Source organism: Sceloporus occidentalis, unplaced genomic scaffold (genome assembly GCF_023333645.1).
Source record: "Sceloporus occidentalis isolate IW3139 unplaced genomic scaffold, rSceOcc1.0.p SCAF_103, whole genome shotgun sequence".
Taxonomy (NCBI): Eukaryota; Metazoa; Chordata; class Lepidosauria; order Squamata; family Phrynosomatidae; genus Sceloporus; species Sceloporus occidentalis.
This window is the reverse complement of record NW_028317083.1, coordinates 129,750-148,557: the sequence shown is the minus strand read 5'-3', so window position 1 is coordinate 148,557 and position 18,808 is coordinate 129,750. Positions and strand designations below refer to the sequence as shown.

The 18,808-nt window shown below is 40.0% G+C and overlaps 1 protein-coding gene across 4 annotated transcripts; it reads left to right on the top strand.

Annotated features, from left to right (window-relative positions):
- Positions 1 to 2,233: 2,233 nt before the first annotated feature.
- LOC149283462 (DNA-directed RNA polymerase III subunit RPC5-like) lies at positions 2,234 to 13,284 on the top strand. Of its 4 annotated transcripts, none has more exons than XM_089497490.1 (20): positions 2,234 to 2,269; positions 2,834 to 2,884; positions 3,210 to 3,287; positions 3,407 to 3,522; positions 3,839 to 3,921; positions 4,478 to 4,585; positions 4,678 to 4,727; positions 5,618 to 5,737; positions 5,886 to 5,971; positions 6,264 to 6,308; positions 6,593 to 6,684; positions 6,903 to 7,023; positions 7,198 to 7,279; positions 7,905 to 7,964; positions 8,468 to 8,625; positions 8,934 to 8,998; positions 10,262 to 10,755; positions 12,671 to 12,748; positions 12,991 to 13,053; positions 13,228 to 13,284. In XM_089497490.1, exons 1-20 carry the CDS (start codon positions 2,234 to 2,236, stop codon positions 13,282 to 13,284), a joined length of 2,043 nt encoding a protein of 680 aa, XP_089353616.1. The 4 variants fall into 4 exon arrangements, with proteins under 4 accessions (XP_089353616.1, XP_089353615.1, XP_089353618.1 ...); XM_089497489.1 differs by having other exon boundaries at positions 12,928 to 13,053; XM_089497492.1 differs by lacking the exon at positions 12,991 to 13,053.
- The last annotated feature ends 5,524 nt before the right edge of the window (positions 13,285 to 18,808 follow it).

Here is an 18,808-nt window from a genome sequence, read left to right as displayed (position 1 = left end):
GCATGTTTTTGCAGTAAGAATTAAATAACTTTTTACCTTGCATTGGGGATACAGCGCCACCTGCTGTCCGCTGTCTCTGACCTCTCTGAGCATTCTGGGTAAGAGGAGCCGCTCCCCACGTGTCTGTGTTGCATGCAGTATGGCTGCTGCCTGAGAGCCGGATTGTGAGACGTACGCACCGGGAGCAGTGACGGAGCAGCAGGGCCTGGCAGCTAGGTAACCTCGGTCTGCAGTACTTAACCCGGCCGAAGCTTGCTGGGGGTGGTAGTTAGGGTACATAATGCAGTGTAACGCTTCGTGCGGCTTGTTACCGCTTTAAGGCCTATAACTTCTTAATATTTGATGTAATCAGGCTTTGGCATAACAGCCCCAGTCACTCCATGCAATGAGGTGACCCCCTGCTTTAAAACATATTCCCTGCCAGGCCTGTATCTGGCTCCCTCACATCATTTTATTGCCATCAATACCTTCCCCCAACTGCTTCTGGATTAATAAAAAGAGTATTTCAGAAGTTAGGTGACCTCTTGCCCCATGTTAATCCCAGGTGCCTCTATGGATCCCATCGCTAACAGTTACCCCAATACCCCCTGCAGGGATCTCTGTTATATATGCAATGTGTATAATTCTATATATTAAACGCTTGTAGCCTGTGAGCTCCATCTCTCTCTCTCTTGTTATGTATTAAGCTCTGCGTAACTTGTTGGTGCTATATAAATAAAAGATGATGATAATAATTAGGCTTCTTACAACCCAGATCTCATGTTATTCTTTCTGTTCTGTACTAGAGATTGTAACATTCCCCATTTTTTCTCATTTTAATTCTCACGCTCCCAGGAATTAGATAATTCCTTCGCTTTATAATTCTTCACCCTAATCAGGGAGGGGCAGTGAAGCAGAGCCCTAAAGCTGAGTCAGGGTCTATTATTTTTATAGTGTGTTTACAGACCGGTATGTCTGATACGTGTAATTGTTACCTGTGTTCGGTCTAATGCATCTCCTGCAGGAGGAGGGCAAAGGGGCAAATGCGTACCAGGAGGAAGCTGCAGATCCCCCGCGTGTATATGTAAAAGGGACGTCTGAGCCATTGTATACTTTAAAATGCATATGATGGCTACAGCGTCACTTTAAGGATAATAAGCTGTCAAAGTACCTGGTCTAGACCAAGAAACGCAAGTGGGGGTCCTTTAACTCCATAGACTTTTTTGGTATCGTAGCCTGACCCCGATTTAGCATCTCGTCGCAGCCATTCACTATATCGGCAAGGCGGTATATCTGGTATAGAAATGGGGACGGTGAGGTTTGCTCTATAAAGAGATTTTGGTGCTGTGTTGGTCTTATCACCCCTGTAGAACTAATGGAATGTTCCTGTCAGTTACACCATTGTATTTGTTGTTATGACGATTAGACCACTTTTCAAACTTTGTGCCAGAATTTGCCAGGATTTTTTTAATCCCTATTAACTCTCACGCATCAATGTATAAGGCCTATAAAAATTGTTATCAAACACTGCACCCTAGTGTTCTCCCTCCCAGCAGAAGTGGAACAGCCTCCCAGCAGAGGTGGTTAGAGATTAATACAGTGATGCAATTTACACATGCATGGAATAGGCATTAAACTATCTTGAATCTAAAATGAGAACGAGGACGGATTAACGTTTTAATATTTTTGTATCGTTTTGTGCAGACATATTAATAGATTTATTTTCAGCTATCACCAATTCCCTTTAAATGATTAAATGATTGTGTTTTCCTTTGTTGTGGAAGGGCCGTATTCTGTTATATTCATACAGCATGTTCTTGTACACCGTCCGCAATTGGTTAATGAATTGGAATAAAAATAAGTTCATATGTTCTCAACTACTACTTTTTTTTTACTGGTCTAAATATGTCTTATTTGACCTTTGCAATTAAAAGGGTCTTTCCTAAATCCTTTAATGTATAGCTATGCGAAATAAATGTACACGGTGGTGTTTCTACATTCATTAATGTGTATATTATGGGAGCGTTTCAGGAAATGCATGTTTATTCCTCCCCGTTCGATGACTGGAGGCTTGCTGGTTCTGGGAGCCGTAGTAGCCGATGTGCGAGGGGGTTCAGGACAGGGAAATAGATTTTTGTTATTTTCTGGCTGTAAAGGTAAACCCGATATTGTTTTTTTCCACGTCAAGGAGCTGTTCTTTGTCCCAGAGTCGAGAGGAACTCGGGTTGCTGCTGCTGCTGCGTTCCACAGTAGTATGGAAAATGAAGATGACGACCCAATTATACAGGAGGTAAGAGGAAGGGTTAATAATGCTGTCTATACTTTCTATACAATTGTCTTTATGCTATAGTCTTTTTGGTTAGAAGGACATAGAATTGTGGATGATGTTAGTGCTGAAGATTTTTTTGTCCCAACAAAAAAAGTTCCCCAACGGGTATCTGCTGTCATTTTTCTAATAAAAAGTTTCAAATACAATGATTTATTTTTATGTACATTTTTGCATATATTTTTACGCTTTGATGTACATGAATACTGTAAACCCCCCCCCCCCCCAGCAGCAGCTAAACAGCATTGGGCCCCACTTATGTTTTTTTCAGTGGAATGAATGGGGTTTTAGTTAAAGCCCAAGGGTGCTGTCTGCCTCCCGACAGGCGCTTTAGATGGGCTAATGTGGAACGTGCTGGGAAGCCAGAGCTGTGGAGATAAACTGGATTGGGAAGAAAAATAAATCTGTTCCTTTAAGGATACCTGCACCCCCCCCCGTTACTGGACCCCATAGACCCCAGTAGCCTCCTAGCATATCGTGATTCCTTACGTTTGGCTACATACTGTGATAGTTCTGTTTTCTTCTCAGATCGACGTCTTCCTGGCCAAAAGCCTGGCAGAGAAACTCTACCTGCTACAGGTACGTTGAGGGAGACCTAAACTGCGTTTAAAGGAAAAATGAAATGGAAAATGACTTCTGTTGGAAGTCTCTTCCCTGGGAGGGTGGTGGATGAGTGGAATAAATAGTTTTTCGTGGCAGCTTTCGAGTTGCAGACTGTTGCTTTAGCGTTTCTCGTTTGATGTCTCTTGAGCCATAACATTGTATCTTATATATAGTATTGTTTTCGATGGTTGCGTATGATGCATCCGTATTCTGTCATCTATAATCTTCCCCCGACCAGACTATGTCTAAGAATGCATATTTCTGCTAATAACTTATGCAGACTCCCATTCTTGCTCCGTAGTACCCCGTCCGCCCGTCGTTGATGACCTATGACAGCACCCCGCATTTATCGGCGAGGATTAAACCGAAGCAGCAGAAGGTACGTGGACACGCGCTTCATTTGTGATTTGTTATGGGAAGCCGCTTCCTCCTCCCCGCTCTCTCTTTGTTTCTACGTTCACTTCAGGTTCATATAAAATAATAATAATAATCTTTTAGGTGGAAATCGACATGGCCATTAACACCATGAGTCCCAATTACTGCCGCAGTAAGGGTGAGCAGATCGCACTGAATGTGGATGGAACCTGCATAGATGAAACCAGCACCTACTCTACGTAAGTACATAACGCCCAAACCCCCTTGAGCGTCTCTTGCTATGAGTTACGGTTCTGAGCAGATGGAGAGTTGGCTGTTGGATATTACTGTAGTGAAGCCAATTTTACCTTAATACTAATAATTTACATGTTTATCACGGATTGGGGGGATGATGTCAGCACCATATTCTTGTTGATTGGATGTTTTCATTGGTTGCCAGAATTATATATATAATTTTTTTTTTTTACCATAATCCTGCTGTATGTGTTTAAATTTTTTGATTTTTTCAGCTGCATGTTTGTTATTTTTAGTAGAAAAATGTTTTTTTTGTTACAGGAAACTTATGGACAAGCAGACGTTCTCCTCCATACAAGCTGCAAGCAACACAAGTCGGTACGCAGCAGCACTTTACCGGAAAGGTCTGTTTCTCAGTGCTGTGTTTTTCCTTTATTTTAATACTGTATAAAAAAAAAAAAAAAAAAAAATCAGATCTAATGTTCACAAAAGCCAGCTTGGCATCTCTCCTGCACTGAACGATCACGCTTAGCAGGGTGCTAAAGTTTATGCCGGCAAAGAGTCCAGTGCTTTCCTTCAACAGATTTTATTAATTAAATGCCTTATTTGTTAAGTTATATTATCAGCCAATACAGTACTGTGCAAAAGCTTTAGGTAAAAATGCTATAATGCATAAATGTATTTTTTGTAACTTCAAAAATAGAAGTGTTTGTGTGTATATAATTATCTATCTATCTGTTTAATGGATATCGTTGTGTGGCACTGTGCAGTATCTCCTTTATAGAATTTCTTAAATTGCTGCATTGCAATATTCATAATAACGATCATTTTGAGTGCCTTGATCCTAAGAGTACTAAAGATGGCACAACTGTAAGAACCCCGAGCTTTTCTGCGCATGGTTTCCTGTCTGCTTTTTTTAATCCGTATTTTAATTTCTTATTACATGTTATGTTAACACAGGAGAAATTCATGTGACGCCGCTTCATGGAATTCTACAGATGCGTCCAAGCTTCACGTACCTTGACAAGGCCGACTCCAAGTTTCGAGAGAGAGAAGCTGCTAATGAAGGTAGCGGAGCCGCACGCTTTGCCGTGCCATACATCTGGCTCGGTTTGTAGAGTCACGGAATGCCAATTGGGGTTTTTTTGTTTTATTTGCAGCCGGCGACTCTTCTCAGGATGAAGGTGAGGAAGACGTAAAGCAAGTGACTGTAAGTCTGACTTAGTTGTCCTGGACCTTTTCCTTAATGTTCCTTTAGGAAGCCAAACTTCCAGTGCTTCCGACAGTCGATGATTCTATATGTTGTAAAATGTATATTCATGTTTTGAGTGTAACATTAGGATAAAGAATCACCAAATGTTGGGGTTGGTTGTTCACACAAATAAGTAAGTAAAACATGACATATGTTACAAATTATAAATCCGCAATATGAAAAATAGATAAAATGGTAAGTTTTAGGAGTGTGGGTATTTGTATCGAGCTCAATACAAACACGTTTGAGAGTTGAGATCTTAAAGCTAAATGTAACAAAGGGACAATTCCTTAAAAAACAAAACTACAAGACGTGGTTTTAATATATATTCCTACATTTTTTGAGTATTTTCTATAGAAATCTTGTCGTGGTTATTAGAATTCTAAGAACAAAACGCATTGGGGACCCATGGAAAGATTTTAACGTTAGGTTTCCACCAGATTCAAGGATTTAGGTGTGATGCGTCATTACTCTTATTGATGACATCACACTTTTTTAAGGGAGTAAAGTGATCTCTGATCACTGTTTACTTGTAAAATGCGTGTGTATGTGCTATCCCCTGTCTTTTCTGTAAATGGAAAACTAGACACAACTTCTCGCTCATTGAACGCTCATGTGGGATTATTCTGTTTTGGCAGTGCTAAAAAGGGGTCTTACTACCGTAGCAACCTTGGGGCTAGTCCAATCCGCAGGAAAGTTCCACCTGTTACTATGGTGATAAGAATGGAATCCTAAATACTAATCCCTCCTATAGCAGAGTTTGATGTGTTGATTTCCACCTAATTGGTACTCCATAACTAGTAGGCCTTCAACTAGAAACCATAATTTCCGTTCCCGTCCTCCTGTAGGTGCGTTTCTCGCGGCCGGAGTCTGAACAGGCGAAGCAGAGGAAAGCGCAGTCGTATGAATTCTTACAGAAGAAGCAGGCCGAGGAGTACTGGGTCCATCTTCACTATTACAACATCAAGGTATGCATTATGCCTCCTGCAGGGAAAGCTGGCGCTCCATTGTATTAATTCAGTATGATCTAGACTTCTAAATAATGGGCGGAACAATCCATATCATATATGTATTCTGATTCTGTATCAAAATCCTGCTCTTTTTATTGTTGTCCAGGACAGTCGTACAGAACTTGAAAGGCAGTATTTGCTGTGTCAGAATACCAACACAGCAGACAACTTGGAACTGATCAAATCTCCCAGGTAGACATTTTATTATTTCTATTTTCTATTGTTATTTAATGTTTGGCATAGTAGATGCTTATTAATTTGATAAGTGGAACTATTGAGCTTCCTTGAAAATATGAGAAATTAGATCTCACACACAAAAAAAAAAAAAGATTGCTGACTGAATTTGGACCTGTATTAGCTCCACCGCAGCTCCAGCGCTCCCAATGCCTTCGCACGCTGGAGCAAATCATAACAGAATGCGTGTTAATGACTTAATTTCATGGAGGTGGTGATTTGTACTTTGATCTGTTCTTTTCTCACTCAGTGAGTATCTGGAGATGCTGATGCCTCCGTGTGTCGAAGAAGAAGCGTAAGAACTTTTTTTATTTCCACGTTTCTTATTTAAACCTACTGAGGGGGCTTTTTAAATTGTAACTTGTGCCCTTTTTAGATTTAGTTGGCATCTAGCTAAACATACAGTGTGTTTAGATGAATGTGAGAAATCCTGTTTAAAAAAAGTTGATAAATTGTTAGTAAAAAAAACAAAACAAAAAATATGAAAAATTACGTGTGTGGATTGCGGTTCAAATGTGGGAAGTGTTTGTTCTGACAGTTAAACCAACAGTATATGTCATTTAATTTTGCTTCCGCTAGCGAGAAGATTGTGTCTCCGAGCAATGTGCTGTCGATGGCTCAGCTAAGAACCCTGCCGCTGGCAGACCAGATAAAGATTCTCATGAAAAACGGTGGGTTCACCCGTACCCAATGTGGCCTTGATCTTATGCAGCAGAGAGAGGGAATGGAGCATTAATTGCATGTGAGACAAAATGAGGGCTGAACAGTACTATTTCAGGTCATGTGTTAAATAAAAGGGTTAATTTAGTCGAAGCTGGTCCTTCATGTTGAGAAACTCACCTTAGTTCTTTTGCCTGTATGATGAGCTGCGCTTAATATTTTTATGCAGTTAAAGTTATGCCGTTTGCAAACCTCATGGGACTGATGGCTGCTGGAACAGAATCGATTGCAGTTCTGCGATGCATACAGCAGGTGGCGATGCTGGTCCAAGGAAACTGGGTGGTAAAAAGGTAACAGCTGCCAAACCTTTAAAGGAGATCTGACAACAGCATTTGCTTAACCAGATCTGATTAATGCTTCTGGGCGCGTTCCGGCATCCTGTAGCATGGGGTAATTATCTTCATAAAGATTCACTTTTGCTGTTACGACTGTAATTAAGTAGTATATTCTGCTTTCTTACACAGTGATGTCGTTTACCCCAAGGAGTCATCCAGTCCACACAGTGGAGTCTCAGCAGAAATTCTGTGTCGGGGCAGGGACTTTGTTGTGAGTGTCCGAAGATCATCATTCTTTGCATTTTGCTAGCAGTATACACAAAACTATCAGCACAACTGCATAACGAGTTAATAATGTCTGCTGTGTGTATATAATATATATGCTATATGACAACCGAATCTTATGATGCCATAAGTATCCCTCGACTGTACACCCTCCCTACTTTCATAAAAATACATAAAAAATATTTTTAAATAAAAATGTCCTGATGAGCTTTTTCACAATTTCAGTGCATATCATCCTGAATACTAATAATACTAAACACACTTGGCTATAATAATTAAACCATTGTGGGTGAAATATGCAAAATATCAAAGGGTATAATTAGAAAAGTAGGTTACACTGAAGCAGTGGTAAATCAAAGTGTGTGTATGTGATATATACACACACACACACACACGCACATATATATATACACACACACACTGATGTTTCTGAATTGGGAAATAGCTTATGGCAGGATTCAATGAGAATTGCCAGATCTTTGTAATCTTTATAATTTCAGTATCTCCTCTAGGAACATTGGAGGGATGTCTTGATGCATTCATGGGAAAGGGAGTTACAAATGGCACTGTTGAGTATTGTTTTAATAAGCATTTTCTTGTACTTGTTTTAGATGTGGAAGTTCACTCTGGGCCGCTGGGTGGTGAGAAAGGAGATTGCAACCGTGACAAAAGTAAGACTTTTTCTCCTGATTTCTATCTATAAATATAGTATGTGTAGAGGAGTGAGAGAAATTCGTACATTAAAGGGTAAAACATGGTTGTAAATTGCATCCAATTTAGTTTCAATCGCCTTCAAGATTTCCTTTGGATATTATAGCGGAGGGTTTCCACGGTGAGGCTGTTTGGACTGGCATTGTGCATTTAGGAGAATATAAATGATGATTTATTAAAATTGTTACTGTATCTTCTGTTCACCGTCTATCTTGTTTAGAGCGGTTGATGAATTTGTATCATAGTGGCAGGCAGTGTGTTCCTTTAGATAAAATGACCTTTGCTGATCGGTGGAACTCTCCGTTGTTGGTGTAAAACAGGGTAATAAGGCTTCATGCAGACTAACGTTCCGGAGATGCTTAGCGAGCAGCTAGTCTGCGTGAGCATCATTTGTTCCCCGGTTAGCCATTACTGCTGGAGGTGTTCTTTGTACTGCCATTTAACGCTCACAATATACTCCTAGCTATGCCAAGAAGATGTAAAGGAATTCTTGGAGCATATGGCCATTCCAAGGATTAACAAAGGCTGGGAATTCATTCTGCCTTATGATGGAGAGTTTGTGAAGAAGCACCCAGATGTGGTCCAGAGACAGACCATGCTATGGAAGGGCATTCAGTCCAAGTGAGTGAAACGTACCTATATCAGTAGCTTTTCATTATAAGATGGCCGCTCCTCAACAGCTCACCAAGCTCTGTTACTTGGTGTTTTTAGCACCCTGTTGTCTTTGGTCTTTCTAAGCATTCAGAATTTTAATTACCCGAAGGGTACAAGTCATATAACCCTGTAATAACGTTTTTATTTTTCCTGTAGTTTGTAACTGTGGGATGATCACATGTACTTTAGATGATGTGGCTAACCCTCATTGGCAATGTTTTTTTATTCCAAATTTCCATGAAATGATACCCTGATGTGTTTATTTTTCACTTAAGGTTGGAGAAAGTCTATAGTTTATCAAAAGAAGATCTGCTGCCCAAAGAGTCAGATCCAGCCTCCGGTAAGCTCCAGATTTTTTGTGTTGATTACTGTTTTTGAGTATTGTGCATAATAGACGTAGTTACAATATTCTGTTCTTGGTTGAGCTAGACCAGCATTTTGTTGTGAATATTTTTATCTCTTCGGAAATCTCTGGCCGCTTTCTCCATGAGTGTTGGCATGGACCTCCTTGTTCACTGAGCCTAGGGTGATACCAGCTGCACTGACGAGGCTTACAAAGGCAGGAACGTGCACCATGGGTTTCCATCATGCTGGTTCTCGACTGCCTTTCTGGGCAGAATTAGCCTGATAACGAGAGAGGTGTTTGCTCCGCAGTGACCTTAAACCGAGACGCTGCTCCGTAAGATCTCCTAGAGCAGGAATTGTACGTGTTGAGTCTGTTTTTTAAAATGCTATTATTTTTTTCACAATCCCGGTGAGGCAAGGAGACGTGCTGGATGGAAACACAAATGACTTTGTCAGACCATTATCATTACTATTTTAAGACTGTAAAGTAGTCATTATTGTAAAGCTATAGCACAACAAAGTAATAGATCCCGGAATTGGCACCAAAACTGGAACACAGATTTGTTAAATCCTAAATTTTGGTTTGGTACACGGGGTTGGAAGTATTTCACAGGGATTATCTCAATCCTATCCACTCTTGCCTATTCATTTAAATAAAATCTGATTATGCGGTTTAGCCGACTACTGAGAACACCTCTTTATGAACATTATTGCCTGTTGCAACAGAGCTGACAGCCGAGTAAATCGCTGTGATTATCACCTTGCTTAAAAGGTTACATGGTATGTGAAAATCCAGTCTTTATTGGTCTGCAACTCCCATTACTATCGGCAAACGACTCACAGGACTAGAGGTATTGTAGGCCAACAGAATAACAGGTATATCACCTGCATCTGCAAGCTCATCTGCCCGACCCTAAATGTCAAGATATTCTTCACACTTGGTACAGGCGAAGAATGACTCCAGTTTTCATGAAATAGGAAAATAACTTGCCAGATATCCTCCACCCCATTCTGTTTCCCTGTCATACTTGTGTATATGGGCCGCTATCTCATCAGATTTCTTAAGGATGAAATTCTGGTTCCCAGTGGTAAAATATAGACATTCAAGTATTTGCTGGTTCCTATGGTAAATTCTATCTTTGTGACAAGCGAGGGTTAAAATAATTTAAATTCATTGGTTACAATAGTATGTTCAACTATCCCGTGCGTCTTGTTCAGAACCAATTTGATGTGTTTAATTGTGCTTTGCGGTTTACAGCTCAAACGGCGGTGATCCCTGGAGACCAAGTGGTGAACATTGCTAGATCGAAAGCCAAGGAGAACCAAGCCCAGTTGGAGAAGGACTTAAAAAGGAAGAAGGAACACATGAAACAGGGCTCTTCCAGCCTCACCGTTGCAGCAGATGTCCACATTAAAGAGGAACCTATGAGTGACGAGGAAGCTATGGACACTTCTACGTGCGACGGGCTGAACAACGGGCTGGTCAACGGAATTCACGCGGACGATAACTCACGGGACTCCATTAATGGCCATATCGCCAAAGGAGACCGAGAAGTTGTTGCACAAGAACTCAGAGAGTTTGTGACCTCAACGTTTCGCAAACAATATGTTTTGACCATGAACGAACTCAAACGTTTATTTAATCTCCATTTAGCTGGGCTTCCCCCTGGACATACTCTATTTAGTGGTATTTCAGACAAAATGTTGCAGGAAACGGTTCTAAGTTCTGGCTGTAAGCAGATTCAGGTGCCAGTAAGTAGCCATCTTATACTTTATTTTATCGAAGCAACAATTTTAAGATATTTAGTCGGATTTGAACGTTTGTTGACCTGTGGTCTATAAGACGTCTGGTGACATTAGTGATGGATGTTGGTCGGTCTGTCTCACTAAGGGGGTATTATGTCCAATATTATTAAGGTGGCCGTAGATGCATTTATTTTTTTCAAGTTCCTTTGTCTAAAGAAACGTACAATGGAGGAAAAAATGCCAGTGGCACAGGACTGCTAGATGAGTGGGTTCAATCTTGAACTCAGCAGTTAGAAGAGAATTCTCTTTCACACGTTCACTATACTTGTGCACATGGGCAGATACTTCAGGCAAAGAATGCAGCAGCAGATCTGTCTAAGGTTTGTTTTGTCAAGTGAGAGAACATCGTGTTGAGTTTTTTTTTAAGTGATTTTGTTTAAATTGCAATAGTCAGTGCATGAAATTAGTGGGACACTTGAACAGCTTCAGTCTTTTTGTTCCGGTGCGTGAGGTTTTTCATCCAAAAATTGGTAAAGTAGAGACTGCTGTTCAGGGCCCTAAGTTTTGATGACCGCTGGTTTGTTCTCATAAGGTGTGAACGGCAGCTACGATCAGCTGATCATCATATAAAGCAATCCCCTATGAAATTCTAATAATATGATTATTATTATTCCGATACTAATTTGCATCAAATTAGGTCAGAGGAAAATACTTGTTTTCTAGGTGAGCCCTAATATAACAAATTGTGCGATTGAAAGGAGACTAAAAGTAATTGCGAAATGTATGCTGCTTTGTGGTTCCGGCTCCAGCCCAGCCCCGGTCACTTCAATCGTCTTTTCATGGACTTTGCACAAAGTAATGGTTAATTTCCAGCCATACTATTGAGTTGGAAAGTCCTCTGAAGTATACTATTCCAACAGCTACTTGACGGACCCAACGCGTTTTTATAGTCCCTGCTCCAAGGAGCCTTTTGTGCCAATCTAATTAAAAGCCCCAGATCCTGGATTATTTATCCACTAGAAAGGATTTATTGTTCTGCGGAGGATAATGGAATATACACAAAGGAACGCATTCCTCGCCTGTAGAGAGTCCTGCCTTTTGTCTGCTCAGACTCTGCTTGTAGTATCCAAGTTAGTGTGTCTGGTTACTGTTAACCCGCTGTGACGACACATGAGGAACGAACATTATCCTGCTGCTTCCTTATATTACATATTATTTTGTGGAATTTATCATTCACTAGGAGTCTCTTGTAGTATAACTAACTGCTCAAAGAACAAAAAAAACAAAACACCTGTAAATTAATGTTTCTCAACCCACCCTCCAGAGCATTGTTGTAGTAGTAGTTTCTCATCGTAGTAGTAGTTGTAATTCTTCATTAATCAGTAGGTTTTGTTACATTCAGGTTTGCAGCGTCTCGGTGTTAACCTTTTTCCCAATATGTTCTCAGTTTGAGAGGATTCCGTTTGGGCATCATAGATGCCTGTGAGAGGCAAACTTGTTCTCATATTTTCATAGCCTGTATATGATCATGTAAAAATAGGGCTTATACCGATCTGTATTTGTAAACGTGCCCAGGAACGAAAGAAAAAGCAGCGAATTCTAGTTCTTATTTAAAGTAGGTTTAACGATATTAATCCCCACCCTGACCTAATTAGTTGAACATTCAGAATTTCCACTCTGTCCTGGCGCGGCGTTGAAACAGTTAATGCGCAGGGTTGCTTTGAGTACATATTTTTCCTGATTATCGGTTTCCGTACTTGATTACTCACCTGAAAGGGGTCTTTATACATTTGTTTTATTGGGAAAGGAGGGGTTAATCAAATAGATGTCAGTTACTTCATTGAGATTGAGGGTTATTAACCCTTTACCCCAGCTGATATGGATACAGATACCGATATTTTTTTTTTTTTTTTTTTGCTAGTTCCCCCCACAGACGACTGCCACACCTGAGGAGCAGAAAGTGTTCGCGCTTTGGACAAGTGGAGACGCTTCCGACAAAGTAAGTAGACAAACTTGTTGGATGCTTTGCAGAAAGCTCCCCCCCTCCCCCAAATGTTTCTGATTACTATTATTGATGATGTAAAACTCACCTTAATAAGTGGTTAAGCGATTAAAGCCCGGTATCTCGGCTAATGAAAAGGGGGCATTCACTTATGTAGCCGCCTTTTTGTCTTGTAGCAACGGCAGACGCTGCTTGAGCTTTTCCTGAAGAGTTACCGCTTACGCAGGCAGCAGATCCAGGCGCAGCTGACCCAGGAATTTGGAGACGGCCTTAGTAAGCAGCAGCTGGACAAGGTGTTAAAGGTAGGAAGCACAAAGAGTTAAACCCATTTGTAAGCACCGTTCTGACGAACCATTTAATCGGCTTATCAGCTCATGAATGCCTAATTAACCCTTCTGATGCCGAGAAGGGGTACAAATAATGTCATTATCACTCGGTCCAACATACTTAGTCTTAATATGACTGTTTTCTTCCAGGATTGTTGTGTGTGTTACGGGGGAATGTGGTATCTTAAAGGCACCGTACAGTCCTGATAACACTGGAGAACTGGCAGCAAACGAAGAGCACAGCGGACCCAGGGACTGATGGGGCAGATCCTCGCCCAAGATTGTAAAGTGCCAGGATAGTACACCCTCTCATGACAACGTTACCACGGGCGCTACAGAAGGCAGAATGTTCCGAGTCAGCGGAGGCTACTTTCTGGGATCTTTCATGTATTTTTTTTTTTTTTTATTGTAAACCTCACTTTTGTGTTTATCTCCCCAATAAAATAACAGAAGTGTGCACATCCGAAAAAGAGAGAGAATGGGTGAAATTTAAGTTTACAAATAGTGCCATCGTATTTATTAAAAAGGAAACAAAAAGTTTTGATTTTTGTTGTAGTTAAGGGAACAGAGAATGTTGTGTTTCCACTAGAAACCTTTCAAGATTTCTGTAAAAATTCCCTGAATCACAATGGCCGGGACACATCATGTCTTCCATATCATTAATTAATTTGTTTACCAATGTGATGTGGGCAGCGCCCGCCATTCCTTAAGATGGAACCAATCAAGGGCATCATAAAGATTTCCAAGGTTTAACGCTTTATGACCCAGAAGCATGGAATGTTGCGCTTGCCACCTCCTATAATGTCAATTATTTGTGTAATCAACACTGCAAAATATTATTTATGCTGATTATTAAATATGCCCTCAGTTGTGAATGGTCTCATTTTGTGTGTACTTAATGGCATCATAAAACTAAAATAAAAATGAATTTCTGTATTCTCTCCCAAGGCATTAACAATATTTTTCTGTCCTATAACCTGCTGCAGCAATCCATCTCCACCTAAATAATTATTGGTCCTGAAGTAAAATAACTCCCAGAATGCTCAGCCAACCAAAGCATCTTGGGTGTTATACATCAGATGGAGAGAAGAACATCACCCATGTAGAGATTAGAGACCCCTGGGCGGAAGTTGAAAAGCAGAGAGTTTAGTATTTATTTTAGTGGTTGTCATAGAAATTGCACCACAGAATATTTGGAATTGGCTGGCTGTGTACATTGGCACATGTAATAGCTTGTGGTTGGGATAGAAGCTGCATTTGTAACCGTTCAAACATGTAAGAGCAACTTTACGTTTGCAGACAATTGTTTTGGCTGCAGCACGCTGGTCGCTCCCCTACAAGTAGCTGTGAAAGTAATTTGCGGCACAAAGGGCAAGACCTGCTTATGGGACAGAGAGGCTCGAGTTCAAAGTGCTTTAAATCATTAATGAAAAAGTCTGTGAAATATTAACCATATAGTGTATTTGCCTTGAATGCTATTAAGTATGTAAGTGTCATGGTGGTTATGGATAATGTGACATTGTTTATGTGATAGACCTAAAAAAATAAACTGCATGAGATTCTTAAATGTCATTTAAAAATAGCTGAATTTACCAAACCGCAAGATGAAGTGTGACGTTACAGAGGCTTCCACTGGAGCCCCATTTAGGATTGTGATGAAAAGTGATTCTGGTGCAGAGTCAAAAATAGTCATAATCAACCAGAACAACCAATGGCATCCCCTTGTTGCTAGGGCATTTGTATTGGTTGCTATGGTAATAAGATCTCTTTTCAAATCTAGACCAGAAGTTCACTGATAACCTCAAATTATAGAAAACAGGTAGTAGAACCAATTTTAGTAACTGTACTTATAGAAATGGGAGACTTAATATGTATTTTAGTGCCAACTAATTTAATAACGAGATATTAGCAATTAGGGTTTTTGTCAAGGAATGTTTATGCGGGGTGCAGAGCACCTGCCCAGCGAGGACCCGAGTCGGGGTTTATTTGGAGACATAGTGACCTCATCTTTTTTGTCTGCGTATATAATCTGATTAAATTATGTATGTTAAGAGAACCACGATTTGGCAGGACCTAGTATTATTTCACTCATTTGGATGAGTGTTCAGAAGGTATTATTTTGTTACCTCAGGTGGCTCGTATGGATTATTTATTCACCTGGCCCCCCTCCTGAAGCTGATCACACAGCGGGGGCAGGGAGGTTAGGCCTGCGAGCCCCTGCTGGATGTTTACAGGCTGCATTTCCTCAGTTTGTTATTTCCGCGGCTGATCACGTATCCTGCGCCTGGTTCCTTACGACTGGCCAACTAACATCAAAATATTTACTTTCCCGGACTGAACTCAGGGGCCGGGGTTTATTTTGGAGTCCAGAAGCCGGTGACCTGTATACCTCAGGGAGATTTATTTGGTCACCACAACAACTGAATTTGATACAGGGCCAGGTTAGCTCTTCTTGTTAGAGACCCACGAAGGGCATATAGTAAGAGTTCCACTCAACATGGCAGCTGTACGTCTCCTCAGGATGGCTGGGGTTCCTGCGACACACATGTGACATACAACTACTCTGGACGCTTGGCAGAGCTCAAACTGCCTCCATAACAAACTTTTCTTCCATTTAATGAAGAGACCGAATGTTTCTCACCCACCCACTTAACCAACTCCCTGCGATTCCTCCCCCATTGTCCTGTCGCTCCTTCGCATTAAGGATGCTCCATTTTTTCCCTACCGCATAGAAGGAACTTTTTTTTTTTTTTTTTTTTTAATTATTCCCACTAATTTAATACAAAGTATTGTAGATAAATTCTCACATAAGAAAACATCTCTTACTGTTTTAAGATACTTCAATTTAAGACGGCTAAGGCTAGCTGGTGCCCGGGTCATATTCCATTATTATAAATCCACTCAAGCGACAGCACGCCAGTCTCTGTTCACATGGAAATTTAGTCTAACAGTCTACAGCTAAGTAGATTATTTTTTAACGTAGCAACTTTATATCAACCACTTTACCAAAATACAATTATACTCTACTGCACATGACAAAAAATGCTTTCCCTGCTCTAGACATTTTTTTCTTTTAAGAAAAGTATTTAATTTGACGGCTAGATTACACTTTCCTAAACAATGGCTGGTTTTTAGCCCTTTCTTTTGTTGGCCCAAAGGAAAGCCTCCTACAAAAGAGAGGCAGCATGGGGCGAAGGGGGAGATTGTTCACATGGGGTAGACATCAAAGAGAAGGTTGACCCCGGATCTTCCAACTTGAGTTCATATAAAAATAGAGAGGAGGGTAAAAAAAAAAAACCACCATAGCTATTCTACATTTTATTCCATTGAGTGAACCCGGTGGGATTAAATAAGAACTTTGAAGCTTCATTGTAAACTTCTTAAATCTGATTTTCCTGCACAGACCCTCAAGTTTAAACTCCTATTGGATTTTTATCGGTATCTTCCAGTTTCAAGTTACTTCTACCCTTTGGTAGAAACTGATGGGTTTAGGCAGCCTTTCTAAAGGAGTCAGAAGTACAGACCAAGACCCCAAAGTACATTAAGGTTTTTTTGATAAGTTTCAGATCACAGTTTCGTGGAGTAAAGTGTTATCCCAAGCATTTTCAACAACTACAGATCTTAAAACCTAAAAACACATGCATGGTTTCCGTAAATGAACGCCATCTCATGTTGAACTGATGGTGGGATGCAAGGATGGAATAAAGTCAGTTTTCAGAGACCACCAGGTAAGCAGTTTTCATATTACTTACTCCGGTGTTGGATAACAAATAACACAAACTCAAGTAGTGATAAGGAAAGATAAGATGGTCTTTATTCTTCAGCATGTACTACAGGATATAAAAAATACATTATATCACCATTTTATAAGCCATAAATATATGTTAGGAAATACTTAACATTAATGCAGCTTTCTAGCACTACTACTGTTAATACAGTGTGAGAAAAAAAAAAAAAAAAAAAAAACACCACGGCTACTATTCAATTTACAACATTGCTCCAAAAGGCATTTTTTAATAGCCAATAAAGCCGAGACGGCCAAGACGCATCTCTCAATCCTGACGCTATATATTGCCTAGTGTTCTAGCTCTTTCCCTTACCTACAATACACATACTTTTTCTTTCTTTCATCACCACCTCCATCCTTCTTCAAAATTCTTCTTTTTGGAGTTGGAAACATTTCACCTAAACCACTCCAGATTTTTATTTTTTTTACCTGCATTGCTATTTTACGTGTAAAATATGTTTTCATAGGGGACATTTATTCTCCTTAAGGTTCTACATCACCGAGATGTAATTGCTCAAATGAACAATACTGGTTTCATTTATCAGAGGCTGAATTTTTGTTTCAGAGAAAAAAAATTGTGGTTTTAGCCACTTTACTTCGCTATTCATTACAAAAGACAAACACTGGCACGTTTCTCAAACAGGAAGAGTTGACCAACGTGTAAGGAGACTTTGGGGAAGTCTCATCAACATTATATAGAGCCAGCAATACCCTTCCTCAGCAGAAGCTCACTGGGGTTGGCCCTTCAAAATGTATAGTGAAGTCAAGCAGCTTATACACAACCCTCTGACAAACTGTCCCTTTAGTGAACAGACCCCATCCAACAAAAATGTTGATCAAACAATAGAATTTGTGACTGCATTTGAAGATATCCAAGGGTAAACAAAAAACAATACGGCTGACAAATATCAGCTTTACAATTAATGAGAAAGCTGCGGTTTCACAGCTTTCTCTTGGTGCCCAATAAAAAAGGTGATTCATTAGCCAATAGTGATAATCATCATCATCAAAGTGGTTCCTGAAGTCAGCTCTCAAGACCTTAATCAGTGCAAGAAGCCAGGTTCTTCTCATATGGGGACAAGCAGATCATACAGCCGCTTGTGTGTTTTCCTAGAGCCTTTGCCAAGAGCTCCTGAGAACTTGCACAGATGGCAAGAACCAAAGAACATATTGAAGAATCTCTAGAACAAGCTTAAACATGTGTACTCTGAAGTCATTCAAGAGAACCCATCAATTCAAACTTTACAGTCAAGTGCAATTTTTTTTTTCTTCTGTTAAGCAAATTCACAGTAAACTTCTTATACGTCCTCAAAACAGAGGCCAAAAAACTAAAGTACCCAAAAGGTTTCTTTTTAAAATTAGGAATAAATCTCTAATATTAATTAAACAGATAAATTATTTACACTCACATCGACGAGCAGCTTTCTACATTGCCCACATGCATAAATAGTACATATTTAGGAGATCAATTAGCTTCCAGCTCAAAGCTGTGTGTTAAACTACAAGATGTTTTGGTTTCACACCATAGTGGTGCTTTTTACACAGTTTCTTCTAAGAAGAAACGGAAAGTGTTACTTAACTATAGAAAAAAGGTATATGTATAACCTGTTAAAGGTTCTGTGTGACAATAAAGGGTTAACTCAGTGCCACAATGAGTTGAGCACAGTACTCCTGCATTAGGCTTTGAAAGGGTTAAAGCTTATATAGCATTTCCAAGAAAAGATACAAAATTATTTTTCCTAGGTCATGCATGTTACATATAAACAGACCATAGATGTATTCACAAAAGGAGATGTTGCAAGTCCTTGAGGTCTCAAGTGGAAAATCAAGACAAAAAAAAAACAAACAGTCTGAAGTATAAAAAAAGCAGTGTTTTGTTCTCCAAAACTGGATACGTCTCCAAGGAAATACTTTTTTGGGGGGGAGAGGAACCATTAATACTGT